At 36.7% G+C, this 16736-nt stretch overlaps 1 protein-coding gene across 6 annotated transcripts in view; it reads left to right on the forward strand.

The window, feature by feature from the left end:
* LOC115216340 (spectrin beta chain, non-erythrocytic 1) overlaps positions 1–16736 on the forward strand; it is a 242972-nt gene that overhangs the window by 165961 nt on the left and 60275 nt on the right. For all 6 annotated transcript variants that reach the window (XM_029785570.2, XM_036506463.1, XM_036506462.1 and 3 more), the window contains 8 exons: positions 63–176; positions 1499–1620; positions 3403–3463; positions 5926–6027; positions 9517–9717; positions 12871–12948; positions 16022–16285; positions 16512–16658. In XM_029785570.2, the coding sequence (XP_029641430.1) occupies positions 63–176; positions 1499–1620; positions 3403–3463; positions 5926–6027; positions 9517–9717; positions 12871–12948; positions 16022–16285; positions 16512–16658 (1089 nt within the window). The remainder of the gene's footprint in view (positions 1–62; positions 177–1498; positions 1621–3402; positions 3464–5925; positions 6028–9516; positions 9718–12870; positions 12949–16021; positions 16286–16511; positions 16659–16736) is intronic.

Here is a 16736-nt window from a genome sequence, read left to right on the forward strand (position 1 = left end):
TGATTGCATATTATTCTTTTTATACTTCCAATTAAATGTTTGATCAACCTTTTATCATTCAGGAAGTTCAGTTATCGACTGATGATTATGGGAAAAACTTGGCAGCTGTTCAGCTATTGTTACGTAAGCAAGAAAAAATTGACATGGATTTCACTGTACTAGAAGCTGATATTAAGGTTTGTAGTTCAAGTTTTCTTCAAAATATCTTTAAAATTATATTATTGTAAAATGAGAACAATTCTGAGAGGAAGAAAAGGAAAAGTGATCATTTATAGCTGTGTGCCTTGAGATATGTAACTCAATTTGTGCAGTTCACCTGAAATGTTCAAAACACAAACAAAAACCTGGTTTTAATGCTACGATAATAGCTCAGAAATATGCAAAAAATAGGAGACGGGTGAAAGAAAAACAATCAGGGTGTATTAATTTGGCACTCATGAAAAATAGAAGTCTTTGACTTTTCAAGCCTATGCTTTTCTACAGAAAGAAATAAGGAGAGAAAACAGATGAAGAGAGAAAAAAAATGGAAAATAAAAAAAATTTAAAAACTTATCTGAATTAACGGTGCTTTGTGTTAAACAGATAAAATCCTGATAATGTTAGACAAATATACATTTTTTGGTTGACTTCCTTGAATATTTTCTTCTTTGAGAGGAAGATAACATCATTATTTTAGAATGTTTGTTAGAGATTTTATAACTATGGTAGTGTTGAAGCAAAACAGTTCGTAGTTCCTGAAAAATTACAGAACAAGTAATCTTGCATGCGAAACGATGCTACAATGTAAAGTTTCTGTTAACCTTTCAACTCTATCAGAGAAGTTTCATAAATAAATTGAAATTAGAAATGTTTGTTATTATATGTAGGAAAAGTTACATAGGTCATAATGATCCTATTGTTTTTAAACTGAACACTGGTAAAAATTGTTTTTTAAAAAGTAGAAATTATCTGAGAAGTATATTTTCTTATAATTACTAAAAGTTTAAAATATTTGGAATTCCTTGTTCCCTTACTCTATAAAGGCAGTGGGAGACATGGATAAAGCTTTCCTATTGAGTCATTCAAGCTACAACCAAAGCTAAATGAATGAGCATGTCCATCTCCAGACTATCAAGTATGGTTGAACTAAGAGGGATGAAAATTTTCATTGCCGATTTTGGCTTTTAGATTTTTGCAGTTCCATAAAATCTAGTATCTGTTGAAAGTTACTGCTATCACTAGAGAAAAATTCATACTAGTAATGATTTTTGAGCCAATAACCTTTTACGTTGCTAGGCTATCTTTGTATCATCTAAACTGTTGCATCTCTTACATGGACATTAATGCTTCATATTTTAAGAAATTGTTTTAAGCAGGTATTTTAGTCAAAGTTTATAAGAAAAATTATTTTAGTTTCTATGCAGCTTTGTATTGCTCTAATGTGTAATTTTTGCATAAAAGATTTAGTCATTTTTATATTAAAAGTAGAGGTTTTAAATATAAGTTTTAATTATTCCAGAAACTTGGAAAACATGCTGACAAGCTGGAACAGAAATATCCCCATCTTTCTGGTTCCATTGAAAAGAAATTAACTGAAGCTAAAATTAGTTGGGAAGATCTTCAAAAACTCTTACGGAAACGGTAAGCTGTTTATTTGATTTAAGCACTGTTCAACAGTTTTTACTTCATGTCAATGCATGTGTAGTCTTGGTTAGTAAAGTTATTATGCTTGCCACATTGTGTAAGCACCTGTTTACTATTTCATATCCCCTTAATGGTGACAAATTAGAGTTAGCATTATTTGAATATCTTGGAATATCTATTCTAACCCTGAGCTCTCAGTTCAAATCTGGTTTAGTCAACTTTGCCTTTCAAGTTTTGAGGGTTGATGAAGTAAAGATGGACTGGATTGATAGAATTGTTAATGTTTTGAAAGATTACTTTGTAATATTCGTTCCAGCTCTTTCCATTCTGATGATGCCTTCATTGTCAGCTAACAACATCAAATCTGTCATTCACAGCCCAATAAGAATGAAATTATTCTTATTAAAGTAAGTCACAGAAACGCATGCATCCCATGATCCAGTAATGTCCTTTGTAGCCCCTCATATGTTTTTACACTTACAAAAAGAGGTGCAGTGGTATTACTGGATGATTTGGACACAGAAGAGGTGTAGCTGTATCACTGGATGACTAACAGAGAAAGTAGTCTTTACATGTGGCAGATGTGCAGGTACATTAAACACTAGGAACATAAAAATAATGACTCCCTCCTATACCAGCAGGGATCCCTTGAAGTAGTAGTAGACAGTCTCTGTTACGTAAGTAACCAAGTTAGTAGTTGGGGTGGTCGTTCTGAAAGCATAGCTGCTACTATATGTACAGGCTGGGTGAAGTTCAGAGAGCTTACTCCCTCCGTTAGTAACAAAGGGCCTCTCTCTCAGAGTTAAAAGGCAGATTGCACAATGCCTGTGTATGGACAGCTATACTACATGTCAGTGAGACATGGGCTGTGGTTACTGAGGGTGTGTGAAGACTTGAAAGAAATGAAGCCAGTATGCTTCACTGGATGTGTAATGTCAGTGTGCATATACAACAGAGCGTAAGTGATTTGAGAGAAAAACTGTGTATACATAGCATCAGATGTAGTGTGCAAAAGAGAAGACTGCACTGGTTTGGCCATGTAATGCATATGAATGAGGACAGTGGCATTAAGAGGTGCCGATCTCTAATTGTAGAGGGAACATGTAGAAAGGGTTGACCCAGGAAGAAGTGGGACAAAGTGGTGAGAAAGGTTCTACAAACATTGAGACTCACAGGGAAGATGAAAGGGGACCAAGACTCCTGGCAACTTACTGTGCTTGAAAAGACACACCAATCTAAGTAAAAGCATGGCTGCCCTTGCATAGAAGCTCATCCCTTGTAACCTTCTCCAGCTGAGCATCCCTAATCTCACAGGTTCATAAGTGCTGGTGCCACATAAAAAGCACCCATGCCAGTGCTGTGTATAAGTGCCCAGTACACGCTGTAAAGTGGTTGGCATCGAGCTGTGGAAACCATGCCAAAACAGACATGGAGCCTGAACAATGCATGCCAACATGGGAAGCAGATGTTAAATGATGATGATGATGTTGTCTTGAAGGAGAATTTTCTCCCATGACTAAATCAAGAATTGAAGATCTTCTCACATCCAAATACATTCAAATGTGTTAAATATGACTATACAAATATACTTAAATCAATGTTGTTTCATGCAGCATCATGTGCATATGTACAATGAACTGCAGAAAATATTTCTTTGTGAAATTGTGGATAGATTAGAGTGGATTGTTCATTAGATAACACAGGATTCAGCAAAGACATTTTTATTTTTTTATTTATTTATTTATTTATTTATTATTATTATTTTTTTTTTTTTTGCAGAAAGTCAAAGTTGGCTGAATCCTATGAGCTGCTGAAATTTCTCAGTGATGCCAATGAATCGGTAATTAATGTTTAATGGTTGTCTGAAAATTTGAAGGATTGTAAACTTCTGTTTCTTAATCAAATTATCTTTGATAAGACAGCAAGGCATGATTTTTTTTTCCCCCAAAAAAATTGAATCATTTAAAACAATTTTTCTTTTTTAAATTACACTTAAGAATTCTTTAAGATATTTGAATTAGGGGGAGATTCTTATATTCTTATATATCAATTTTTATTGTTTTCCATATTGATTATGACAAGACCAATGTTTATCCCCCCCCCCCCATTACTACAGTATTTTCTTTCAGTTGAGAGAAAAGATGGAGATTCACTTTACTTTCGGAACCTCTACATGATTACTTTCTCTACTAAAAATAGTAAACAAATCTTCCTTAAATCACTTGCTACCATTTAAAAAAAAATAAAGATGCAATGCCCATATATTCTTATATAACATACGGTGGATATATATTTTTGTACTGGATGCTTTAAAAAAATTTGGGATAGTTATACTTGGAAAGCCTTTGATCTTAGGTGCCGAGTGACTTGGGGTTAAGCAACAACAAACTTTCATTGGAGTGACCATGATCATCATTTGTATCTGAGGCATTGCCCACCCAGAAACATTCACACTTCTATCATGATGGCATCCCTATAACTTCATCAGAAGTTGAGAGCCTAAGGCAAAGTAAATATTCAGTCTGAATTATCTGCCTTTGTACCTCTTCTCCTGTACAGTAAAGGATGTTGGGCAGATGTTTCGTTGTACATCATTCTGATTGAGCAGATTTATAATAAAAGGCATTCTAGTTATATTCATCTTGTCTTTTACCAGTTACTGTGGTGTAAGACTTCTTACAGCAAATCAACCCATAGTGCAACTTCCTAAGCTAGTTAGTCATTTGACCCAAATCTCCTTCAAATCACACCTTACTCTCTTAGAAAAGACTGACATATCTAATAATGTGTTTCTTGGTACATTGTGCTTGAGAAAAGGACAGAAGGTGTGAAGGAGGAATAAATGTTTGGAGGTACGTAAAAGAAGGTCAAGTATTTGCAATGTTGGCATGATTACTTTCTCTACTAAAAACAGTAAACAAATCTTCCTTAAATTACTTGCTACCATTTAAAAAAAAAAAGTAAAGATGTTTGTCAGGTGTGTCTAGCTAGTTGAAGAGACTTCTATGCCAACAGAATTGATATGTAAACAGTGAGGAAGTTTGAAGGAGTTTTATTCACTGAAGTCACTAGGATGATGATTTCAGGGTGAGGTAAGATGGTTAAAAGCACCAGATGAAGAGACACTCTTAACCATAGTAACTGTATTCTTTATTGTAAACCTCCAGCAAAGATGCATAAATAGCAGGAAGAGTGGCTTCCATATAAGTAGACATCACTTTTTGGAAAGAAAACTACATCTCAATGTTAAATCTTCTCTTTAGGGACAATAGCTACTTCAACTCTGATCAAGTCGAAATATTCCCCACACTAGAGTACTGCATATATAGCTGGATGGAGCAACTGTTACACAAATTGCATCCTTTTCTCATTAAAAGTCATCAAATTTTTTTCTATTTGTTGAGTCTATAGGGAGGGACATTACTCTAATCAATAAGACCCTGAAATTACAAGCATATATGGACATGCTATGTTCTTCCTTTTATTGGATGGTTCCTGTTACTTCTCAACTAGCAATATATCTGAGTTCAGATATCACATCAAGCAATGTCAGATACTATAACTAAACTATTTACAAAGTGAAATCGTGTATTTTCACTTTATAAAAATAATGAATTATAGTATCTGACATTGCTTGACATCGAGATTTGTGCTTAAATTCACACTTAAATAACAATGGGTACTCTTGGCCGGGTTGGTCTTATGAACCAAAATATTTTTCATCCAGGTTAGTATTGAAAGGGTTAAACATCCTGAGTAGGTTCATCTATTAAAAAGCGACTGATATATTGTTCACACATTTCTTTCTAAATTTGAAAGAGATTAGTGTGAACTTCAAATTCATTAATGAGGTCTACTTATCTCTTAATTGTTTTGTGTATTTAGCTGATAAATCTGTTCAATATTTATGCCTGAAATTCTTCATTCCTTCCTAAAATCTGAAAAGGTGCAAAAAGATGATGTGAGGAGGCAGTTCTTTCACAATTCTGGAAATGAATAAAACTTGGAGAGATCTGTCTCCAGATTTGTTTCCATAAGAATTGTGGAAAATTTCCCAACAAAAATTTACTAAATGTATATTCATAGAAGTTCGGTTGAATGTAAAGTAATGACATAGATTTAAGGCATTTTTTTCAAATCAGTATTTTCTGAGCAAGAAAACTTCACCTTTAATTAATCTCTTTATAACACTTTACATAATGTTTAGAAGTGGCTACACCAAGCATCAATAATCTTCTCAAGTTTTATATCATTTCTTCAAATCATTGTATTGTTTCTTCTTTATATTTTCATGTAATTTAGGTGAACTGGTCCAGTAATATGGCTAAACAAATCAACACATCTGAACTTGCCAAAGATTCCCTTGAAGCTGAGAATATGTTACAGTTGCATCATGAACGAAAAGTTAGTATTATTTATATCTACAATAATGGATGAAATTGTAGTGTAGTGATATATATACATATATATTTTTACATGCATGCACACACACATACACACATGAGAACTAGATAGATAGTGTGCTCATTATATAGTTTGCAATGTCCTGCTATTTAGAATGTTCTTAGTTCAAATTTTACACAGGTTGACTTTGCCTTTCATCCTTTCAGAGTTGACAAAATAAGTACAAGTTGACCACTGAAGTCAGTGTAATTCACTTACCCGCCCCTCAAAAATTTAAACCAATATTTAGAATGATCAGACACTCAAGTATAATATTGTGATGTTATAGGTTAAGATTTTAAGGAGAAAGTTTGTTCCATACATTTCGTTTAGCGTTCGCTTTCCATGCTGGCATGGGTTGGACGGTTCAACTGGGGTCTGGGAAGCCAGAAGGCTGCACCAGGCCCAGTCTGATCTGGCAATGTTTCTATGGCTGGATGCCCTTCCTAACGCCAACCACTCCATGAGTGTAATGGGTGCTTTTTACGTGCCACCGGCACAGAGGATACCAGCACGGGGACAAGAACGCAAAACATCCGGACAGTTATGTGATACAAAAATGGGACAACAAAACATCCAGATAGACGATACAAAGAAAACAAGGATGGGTCATTCAAAGTTTTCTTTCTTCAGTCAAGTACCAGATTATCTTCGCAATTTCGGCTGATTATACTTGAGATTGCTCCAATCTGACCAGCCCCAAGGAAAAACTAAGCTAAGAGCATTAGATTCCTTGGAAGAAAGCAGCGAATGTATACAAAAACAAAGACGTAAAAAAAACGGACAATGTTATACAAATACAATAAAAAAATAATATGTGTATATATATGTGTTAGTGTGGCGGCGAGCTGGCAGAAACGTTAGCACACCGGTCGAAATGCGTAGCCGTATTTCGTCTGCCGTTACGTTCTGAGTTCAAATTCCGCCGAGGTCAACTTTGCCTTTCATCCTTCTGGGGTTGATAAATTAAGTACTAGTTATGCACTGGGGTCGATGTAATCGACTTAATCCCTTTGTCTGTCCTTGTTTGTCTCTTCTGTGTTTAGCCCCTTGTGGGTAGTAAATAAATATATATGTGTTAGTGTGCGTGTGTGCATATGTGTGTTTATCATCATCATCATCATCGTTTAACATCAGCCTTCCATGCTGGCATGGGTTGGATGGTTTGACAAGAGCTGGCCAGGTAGGAGACAACCCCAGGCTATTGTGCCTGTTTTGGCAGGGTTTTTATGGCTGGATACTCTTCCTAACACTAACCACTCCGTAGAGTTGGCTGAGTGCTTTTTATATGGCACCAGCACAGCCAAGGTCAATTTTGGCATGGTTTTTACAGCTGGATGCCCTTCCAGATGCCAACCACTTTACAGTGTAGACTGGGTGTAAAGTGTGTGAGTGTACGCATGTATCTGTGCATGTGTGTGTGTGTACGGTTCTAGGTGAATTCATCTACAACAATTTATCTGTGTGTGTGTGTGTGGTTGGAGATAAATTTATCCGTAGGTAAGTTGCTGTAGATGAATTGGTACATGGGTACATAAGCAGGTATATGTAAGTGACTGTATGTGTTTGTATGATAAGGTGGCGAGCTGGCAGAACCGTTAGCACGCTGGGCGAAATGCGTAGCCGTATTTCATCTGCCGTTGCATTCTGAGTTCAAATTCTGCCGAGGTCAACTTTGCCTTTCATCCTTTTGGGGTCGATTAAAATAAGTACCAGTTACACACTGGGGTCGATGTAATCGACTTAATACCTATGTCCATCCTTGTTTGTCCACTCTATGTTTTGCCCCTTGTGGGTAATAAATAAATAGGTATGTGTTTGTATGAAGGATTGTGTGATTGTATCTGTGTGTGTGTGTGTGTCATTGTTTGATAGGCAGCTTACTAGGTAATAGAAATTGTCCAAAGAATGAGAGCAGATATTGAAAGCAAAAACAGCCAAAAAAATCTGTGATTTCTTTCTCCAACGCAAGTCTCAAGCCAATGGCAATGGTGGTCATACTTCCGGACACATTTCCTACAGTCTTCACAGTGTTTACTTCGCATGGGTTGCTGAATAAAATATCAACAAAACAATTCTATTAGTACCATCAGGTGAATTTTTTAGTCCTTGTCTTACATTTGTCTTACATTTGTATGATAAATAGTGAAAGGTAATTAGAGTTCTTGACATTTTTGATGAATGGCAACAGATGTAACATTGATGCTTTCTAAGGGCTATTGATGGTATAAGTAACAAAAATATGAAATGATATACAAGTTGAAAGAAAGTTACAGACTTGATTGTAAGAGATCTTAGCACTTAACCTACTGTAGTTGTCATTACATTATACTGAATATGGTCAGACTCTGAATGTAGAGAATAGTTCATCTTTTCTGGAGATATCAGTGAATAACAATGATTAGAACTTAATTATTGCAAAATGAAATAAGAAACTTTAATCTTGATTCGTTTATTTTCTGATGTATGAACTAAAACCATTTTAAGCATAAAAATTAAGCCCCACTTGTGTAGGGTTTAGAGGCATTCACTGAAATCCTTTCTATGCTGGGTGTACAGCTTAATGAGACCCCTAAGTTGTGTCTATTAAATGATTGTCCATACCTATGGAATTGCACGAAATACTTATTTACTAATCTGGGAGTGACCCTTCCTATGCAGGTTTTGATGCTGAGTGAGAAGGGCAGGGCAAACCAAAGGACCTTATGGTAGTGCTTTCTTTTATGGTTGTTAGGTCCCAGCAGATAGGAGATGTAGTCCTTGAACCCACTGGCTACCAAAGCTTTGTTTAATAGAGGGCCACATCATTGAAAATATCTTTATTCAAGGATAGGTTTCATATCCTCTTACTGACAACCTTCACCAGGTTTTTAAACACAATAAGTAGATGGCAGGAGGCTTTGTTAAAGTATGATAGCCTTTCATTTGGTTTGCAGTAGGGCCTGTAACAAGCACCCAGATCAAGCATCACATCTAAAAAGTTAACTACAGTAAAGTTGGTCTGAATTGTCACCTTAAGGACAAGGAAGATAAGCATGTGAATTAGGTGTGCCTGTTTGTACCTCTAGCTGTGATTAAAGTATCATCTTTGTATAGACCAAAATGGACTGATAAGAACCCCTTCATTAATTTGTCCAGTATATATAATCTTATGAGGTCACAGATATCTGTCCTGTCGAATGCTCCCATCGACACATCGAAGGAGCCTGCTGTAGTTTGTGAAAGCGCCTATTATTTACACATGCCACTAATAATCACACACACACAGGAAAATAAAACTTTAAATACAACAAAATAAATCCTCTGAGAAATTAGTTTTAATACTGATTTTTTTTTTTATACTTTCATTCCATCATATCCTTTTCTTTTTCACACTTTTCCTCTCATACACTTTCTAACTTATTTTCTTACTTTTTGTTCCCCTCTCTTTCTCATATATTTAATTATTAGGCTGAGATTGATGGTCGTCAGAAATTGTTCAAAGTGGTTCGTGAACAAGGAAACAATTTACTGAAGAAACTTGAGACAGCTTCATCTCCTGACTCTGCTGATGTTGACAAAATGATCAAAGAATTAGACAAGAGTCGTCTTATTCTTACAGGAGCTTGGGACAAACGAAATAAGCTTCTTACTGCGTGCCATAACTTGCAGGTTGGTTTCAAATTCATCACTTATTTCTTTCTTTCATTTTACTTCTATTTACCACTTGTATTGAGAGGTAAATAAATCTACATGTGGTAAAAAAATAAGTATTTAAAGTTTAGACTTAAGTTTTGCCAATCTATTTTTATTTAAAGTGTGTGGTAAAAAAAGACCCCAAATAATTATGCCTTGCAATCTATTTTTGTGTTGGGTTACCACTGAATACTTTGTGGAGACAGGAAATATAGAATGCATTGAAGTGGATGCTATAAAAATTTTTACCTTAGCACTGCATGGTAGTAAAAACACTTGATTGACAATTATATGGTACCCTTTTTGTACACTAGGAAATTGTATTTTATAAGGTATTAATAATTTACAGCTAGGAACATAAAATATTAGATAAAATAATAAAATAATAGAGTACATTATTTGTTACAGACACAGTATAGTACCAGTGTTAATATAGAAATTATCAACTATTGGTAGGTTGGTAGGTTGGTACCTTGTCAACTTGGTCTGTAAAATAATTTAAAATAGATTTTAATCTGGATTAATGTGTCTTAGTTGCTTATCTTTTAGTAACTTTAAGTCAAATGATTTAAACCATTTTGAAGCACAATTATTTTATGTTCCTTTATTCTGATATTGAACCATTTATTTAGATACTTAATATAACTAAAGCTTTAAAAATTAAAACTTATGTTTCAAGTGTCAATCTGTGATGTGTTTAACACAAACTGCTTGAGCTAGGAGTTGAATAAGTAGTCGAGCTTATGTTTAATGAATGCTGAATGAAGTGTTGTAAATAGTTACTGAGTATACCTGTGGTAAAAGTAGAGTAAGATATAGGGTGAAGCCAAAACAGGAGCATTATACTTTGCAGATGAGCTTTTGGGTCACCCTTTTAGGATAGAGTCAAGCATTAGTCTGGTTCATTTGTTTAGTGTTGTACATGCGTATGTGACAATGTTCAGACAAGGTTATGTGTAACAAGTTTTATATCATCACATTTTACAAAGGTGCTTGTGAAATGATATAAAAGGTGTACAAACTGTTTGTTCCCTCATTAGTGAATTTAGTCAGTCATGGTGGCTAGTAATTAAGCCGGTAGTCGTTAAGGGTTAAAGGTTCATGCTGAAAAAATAGAGAGCGAGCATTGCTCTAGCTACATAACGTGGTAGTTGTCATGGCCAGGAGTAAAAGGGAGCTAGCAGTCCTAGCTGGATGTGGCATTTGACTAGTTGTCTGCCCAGAAGGGGGAACAGAAAAAGAGGGAGATGGTTGTCCGACTAGGGTTTTTATACCTCCCTAGCCAAAGTGCCATTGAAGTGCCACCTACCGAAGAGAGAATGAAGAAACATAAGTCTGCCCTGTTCCCTTTAGCCGTTATGGCCCTTGTTACGAGCTGACTCTGGAAGAATATACAAGAATTATGTACTGGTAGAACCATCTAAGCCAGAGTTGGGCAACCTGTTGAACAAAGAGTCCCAAATATTTTGCTGTACATCTTTACAGTGTAGTTTAGCATTCAAGACGCATTTAGATAAACTAAGGGCTAAAGTGAGTATATGGAATAATATTCTACAAGAACTAATGACTTACTAGTGAGGTGCAAGTCATAAAAAAACTCAGACTAACTGCATTAACTCTATGCTCTGTAGTATTCAACTGCAGATTACGCATATCCAGTCTGGGTTAGATCTTTGAATACAAGATCTCTAGAGTACATGCTGATACGACTGGTTGTCTCAGCCCCATTGAGATTAATATTTGTTGGTTGGTATTGCCCTACCTGAAACCTTGAGAATTGTTGCTGGTAAAACTGAAAACAAAAGCAGGTGTTCAGGGGAATATTTATTGATATCCACAAATCAACAAATATGAAGAGCATTAAAATTGGGAAAATATTTCAAAATATCAACTATTCTTGTCAAAGTTTCCAAACAATCTAGTTGCATACAACTGAATTAAAAAAAAAAAGATTGGTAAATATTCCACCAATGTCAGATATGAAGATGGAATTAGCAGAAAAATTGTCCTAGGTTTCCATATCCACACAGAACTGGTGGAATTGTTTTGACTCTATGTCTGACTTGACCTAACTAAAGATACCAAAATGGAATATGAACATGATATGGAAACCCCTTTCTGTGATTGTGGAACAATCCACACAGTGCATCATTTGCTGGTTTGACTGTTACTGAATTGTGTAAAAAAATAGAGAGATAGTTTTTCAAGCAACTATAACTCAAATGATATTGTAATACACTGAAGAAGGTCAAGATATAACTTTCTAAATAATTGTTAGCAACAGTAGCAATATCAACAGCAAAGGTAATATTTATCCCCACTTAAAATTGGATGTTGTGTTAGAACATTGGATCAAAATAAATTCGATGACTGGCATCCGTGCTAGCAGGTGCAAAGAGCACCACATGAGTGTGATCGTTGACAGAGCAGCTATTCGAGTATGATCGTTACCAGCGTCGCCTTACTGGCACTTATGCCTGTGCTAGTAAGATGCCAAGAGCACCATCCAAGCGTAATCGTTGCCAGAGCAGCTAACTGGCTTCCATACCCGTGGCACGTAAAAGGGCACCATTCGAGAGTGATCGTGGCACGTGTAAAAAGATTCGAGCGAGATCATTGCCAGTACCGCCTGACTGACCCCCGTGCCAGTGGCATGTAAAAAGCACCCACTACACTCTCAGAGTGGTTGGCGTTAGGAAGGGCATCCAGCTGTAGAAACTCTGCCAGATCAAGATTGGAGCCTGGTGCAGCCATCTGGCTCGCCAGCCCTCAGTCAAAATCGTCCAAGCCATGCTAGCATGGAAGGCGGACGTTAAACGATGATGATGATGATGATGTACCATGAGAGAAATTCTCATATTGGCTTTGGGTGCAAACAAGCACTCTTGTTTACATCACTAGCAGGAAGATAAATCACTTGCCATTGCCACCATTTGCCCTCCTTGGCTTTGTTAAACACTTGGACACTGAAGGTTACAGCGATATCTCTACTAGTAATATACATAGAATCTCAGTGCCTAGTTTATTATATCATTGATCTTAAATTGGAATTCTAGAAAAAAGGTTACCTATTTAATCTTCAATATTCCAGCTTTAAATTAAAACTCGTATGTATTATTTATATTTCAGATATACAAGGAGACTGTGGAACAGGTTGATGGATGGCTTGCTGCTAAGGAAGCCATTCTCAGTAACAAAGATGTCGGGGTAAATATGTATACATTTCTATTTTCTTGAATTTAACAATGTCACTTTATTGCAAACCACAACTATTCAAATATAAATACAACTTGGATCCTGATAATCTGAAGTGCTACAGATTTGGATTAAGAAAAATTTCCATTTTGAGATTTAAAGATGCTTGTGTTTGCTGGGTCTCTCTCTCACTCATTAAGATTATTCTATATTTAATGTTACTTTACTGAATTACTAGAGTTATTACTGGTCTGTTGAAACTATATTTGGTAATTAACCCTATCGTTACTAACCCGGCCAAAACCGGCTCTGGCTCTGTAGTACAAATGTCTTGTTTTCATAAGTTTTGCATCAAAATATACCACCAAACATTAGTTGCAATTTATATTCCTAACACTAGCTTAATGATAGCTAAGTTATTTTACTAAATTCTTTGTTATATTTAAAATGATTGAAAGAAACACAGCATCTCAAAATAAATACGGTAACGAAAGGGTTAAAAATAAGAGCATCCTCAACAGTTAGAAAGGAATTACAGCAAATATAAGTAAGGTTTTTACTTAGATGAGACAATTGTCTTCTCACAAGTCTTGCAAGTATCAGATTGCCCAGAAAATTTTGTCTTTACAGAACTTATTGCAAGGAAAAACATTTAACGATTTAGATGGAGTAAAAATGCATCTAGATAATGTTTTTTATTAAAAACAGTCAAATTTTATGCTGATGGAATATTTAAATTGCCTGATAGATGGGCAAAGGTCATTAATAATGGAAATTATTTCATTGAATAAAATTTATTGAAAGGTCAACTATTTATATTGCTTTTTGCATATTAAAAAAATGCTCAGAACTTTCCAGACAACCTAATAAATTACTAACATATTCCAATTTTCATTTCCAAAATCTGTCAACTCATTGAATTAATTTATTATTAATGAGGTGAAAGTAATTTTTGTTTAAACTATATTTTTAATTGAAAATATATATAAAAAAAAAGGAACACAATTGATCTTAACTTTTATGCTTAATTTGCATGATTAGCCTGCCAAATTATAAGACTTCAATTATCTTGTGTATATTAGAAATGTGTAGTGAGAGCTGTATTCAGTCTACTACATCTTTTTAACTGGAATTACTTGGATTTTGGTTTCCTGTATACTTCTGTTTGTGTGTATCCATTTTTTTTATTTGATCGGATGGTTTTCTTGTGTGCCACCGGTACTGGAACCACAAATATACAAATTCCATTGATGTTCATCTATTTTGATTTGGTTTGATTTCACTTGCCTCAACAGGTCTTCACAAGTGTCACGCGTGTCACACACTTGCCTCAACAGGTCTCCACAAGTGTCACACACTTGCCTCTGCCTCAACAGGTCTTCACAAGTGTCACACACTTGCCTCTGCCTCAACAGGTCTTCACAAGTGTCATAAGAGGGAAGGTAAGCACAGGTGGACTGACTACGTCGCCGGGTCTTTGGATGGTGGTGGTGTTTTTATGTGCCACCGACACAGGTGCCAGGTGAGGCTGGCGAACGGCCACGATCAGATGGTGTTTGTTGTGCCCACAGCACGGAGGCCAGTCGACGGCCACGTTCGGATGGTTTTCTTGTGTGCCACCGGTACTGGAACCACAAAGATACAAATTCCATTGATATTCATCTATTTTGATTTGGTTTGATTTTCACTTGCCTCAACAGGTCTTCACAAGGGTCACACACTTGCCTCAACAGGTCTCCACAAGTGTCACACACTTGCCTCTGCCTCAACAGGTCTTCACAAGTGTCACACACTTGCCTCAACAGGTCTTCACAAGTGTCATAAGAGGGAAGGTATGCACAGGTGGACTGACTACGTCGCCGGGTCTTCGGATGGTGTCTTTATGTGCCACCGGCACAGGTGCCAGATGAGGCTGGCGAACGGCCACGATCGGATGGTGTGTGTTGTGCCCACAGCACGGAGGCCAGTCGATGCGGTACTGGTTACGGCCACGTTTGGGTGGTTTTCTTGTGTGCCACCGGCACTGGTACCACGAAGAATACAATTCCGACCTGTTGAGGCAGAGGCAAGTGTGTGACACTTGTGGAGACCTGTTGAGGCAAGTGTGTGACACGCGTGACACTTGTGAAGACCTGTTGAGGCAAGTGAAATCAAACCAAATCAAAATAGATGAACATCAATGGAATTTGTATATTTGTGGTTCCAGTACCGGTGGCACACAAGAAAACCATCCGATCGTGGCCGTTCGCCAGCCACATCTGGCACCTGTGTCGGTGGCACATAAAGACACCATCCGAAGACCCGGCGACGTAGACAGTCCACCTATGCATACCTTCCTTCTTGTGACACTTGTGAAGACCTGTTGAGGCAAGTGAAAATCAAATCAAATCAAATCAAATCAAATCAAATCAAATCAAATCAAATCAAAACAATCAAAATAGATGAACATAAATGGAATTTGTATCTTTGTGGTACCAGTGCGTGGTGGCACACAAGAAAATCATCCGAACGTGGCCGTAGCCAGTACCGCATAGACTGGCCTCCGTGCTTTGGGGACGTAACAAACACCATCCGATCGTGGCCGTCTCCGCCAGCCTCATCTGGCACCTGTGTCGGTGGCACATAAAAACACCATCCGAGCGTGGCCGTCTGCCAGCCTCGTCTGGCACCTGTGTCGGTGGCACATAAAAACACCATCCGAGCGTGGCCGTTCGCCAGCCTCGTCTGGCACCTGTGTCGGTGGCACATAAAATCACCCACTACACTCTCGGAGTGGTTGGCGTTAGGAAGGGCATCCAGCTGTAGAAACACTGCCAGATCTGACTGGCCTGGTGCAGCCTTCGGGCTCCCCAGACCCCAGTTGAACCGTCCAACCCATGCTAGCATGGAAAACGGACGCTAAATGATGATGATGATGATGATGATTTAATGTATCACTAATTTAAGATTGTATCCAGATTTGTACTCTTATTCACCAAAGGTCTTTGAAGATGAGAGTACAAATGATTAATGTAAGATAATGTACATCACCTTTAATAAGAGATATAAATACGTTGAATTCTAAAACAAATTTTGTTTTCTTCAGGATTCTCTATATTCTGTTGAAGAACTGCTGAAAAAGCACAAAGCCTTTGAAAAGACTTTACATTCTCAACAAGACAAAATAGAAGACTTGAAACAATTTTCTGACAACCTCTGCAATGAGCAACACTATGCAAGTGCTGAAATAAAGAATTTGAACCAAGCTGTTTGTGAAAGGCACCAGAAACTTTGGACTACTTCTCAGGCACGCCACAAGACTTTAGATGATGCCCGCAAATATCAGCTGTTCTTGCGTAATCTTTATGAAGTATGCATTTTTTAATTACATTGAGTTTTTGTGCATATGTTTATGCTTGCATGTGCACACACACACACACACACACATACACACACACACACACACACACCATATGGACAACTATATTTTAATGAGGTTTCTTAAATATATATTAACCGATAATCTGAAGTAATGAAAAAAAGAACAGAGCATACTGAGAATGGCCTGCTTATTAATGCTTAACATTTAAATTCAGGTTACTAATTGGATTCAAGAGAAACTGAAAATTGCCAGTGAAGAGAACTACAAGGATCCCACCAATTTACAAGCTAAGATCCAGAAACATACAGCATTTGAAGCAGAGTTAACAGCAAATCGCAATCGTGTTGATGATATTGTACAGGTTAGTTACAAAATCTAGTTATTTTTGACACTGACTTATTATGTTCATAACACTCTAATTTAAGCAAAGACTGTAGCT

This window comes from Octopus sinensis, linkage group LG10 (genome assembly GCF_006345805.1).
Source record: "Octopus sinensis linkage group LG10, ASM634580v1, whole genome shotgun sequence".
Taxonomy (NCBI): domain Eukaryota; kingdom Metazoa; phylum Mollusca; class Cephalopoda; order Octopoda; family Octopodidae; genus Octopus; species Octopus sinensis.